The following is a 755-nucleotide window of genomic DNA, read 5'->3' on the forward strand; positions in this document are numbered from 1 at the left end:
ATAATATAATATAATATAATATAATATAATATAATATAATATAATATAATATGCAATGCTATGCAATACAATACAATTATATTGATAATAATGATGATACTACTACTACCAATACGATTTATACCAATCCTAATACTAATGATAATACTCCTACTCCTACAACCGATGGCGAATATCATATCAAATATAATATAATAATATGATATGATGTGCAATAAAATATAGTAGTGGTGATGGGGGTTGGACTAGATGCTTTCTGAGGTCCCTTCCAACCCCAATTTTCCATGATTTTATGATGATACTGCTACTAATGAGATTACTACTACTCCTCCTGATGCTGACGATGAGCGGAGCGGCCAAGCCCTGCCCCAAGTGCCGGGGCCGGGGGGCTGCAGCCCCCGGGATCTCGCAGCGCCCTGCCCCAGCCCTTCCCCGCGGGGCCGGGACGCGCTTCCAGCGAAGTTGGCCGAGACTGCCCCGCGCCCGCCCGGCCCCCGGGCCATCCCGCCCCGCACGCACGTACCTGGTGGTAGGGGCTGTAGGCGGCTGCAAAGTAGGGCTGAGGAGGACCATAGACTTGGTACATCACATCCAGACAGCTCATGGCTGAAGGCAGCGGGCGCTGAGCGGGCTGGTCATCAACTCCGGGGCTGCCCAGTGCACGGCTGCCTCATGGGCGGGGGGTTACGAGTCCCTGGGCATGGTGGCGGGGCATTAGTTGGGGGAGGGGGGTGGGGTGCAGCGGCAGACGCCCC

At 52.3% G+C, this 755-nt stretch overlaps 1 protein-coding gene across 2 annotated transcripts in view; it reads right to left on the reverse strand.

Annotated features, from left to right (window-relative positions):
* Positions 1 to 678, reverse strand: part of VGLL2 (vestigial like family member 2) — a 24,717-nt gene extending 24,039 nt beyond the window's left edge. For both annotated transcript variants that reach the window (XM_019520048.1, XM_019520047.1), the window contains exon 1: positions 524 to 678. In XM_019520048.1, coding sequence (XP_019375593.1) covers positions 524 to 604 — 81 coding nt within the window. In that variant the 5' untranslated portion in view covers positions 605 to 678. The remainder of the gene's footprint in view (positions 1 to 523) is intronic.
* Positions 679 to 755: the final 77 nt, after the last annotated feature.

This window comes from Gavialis gangeticus, unplaced genomic scaffold (genome assembly GCF_001723915.1).
Source record: "Gavialis gangeticus isolate Ggan-Ray unplaced genomic scaffold, GavGan_comp1, whole genome shotgun sequence".
Lineage (NCBI taxonomy): Eukaryota > Metazoa > Chordata > Crocodylia > Gavialidae > Gavialis > Gavialis gangeticus.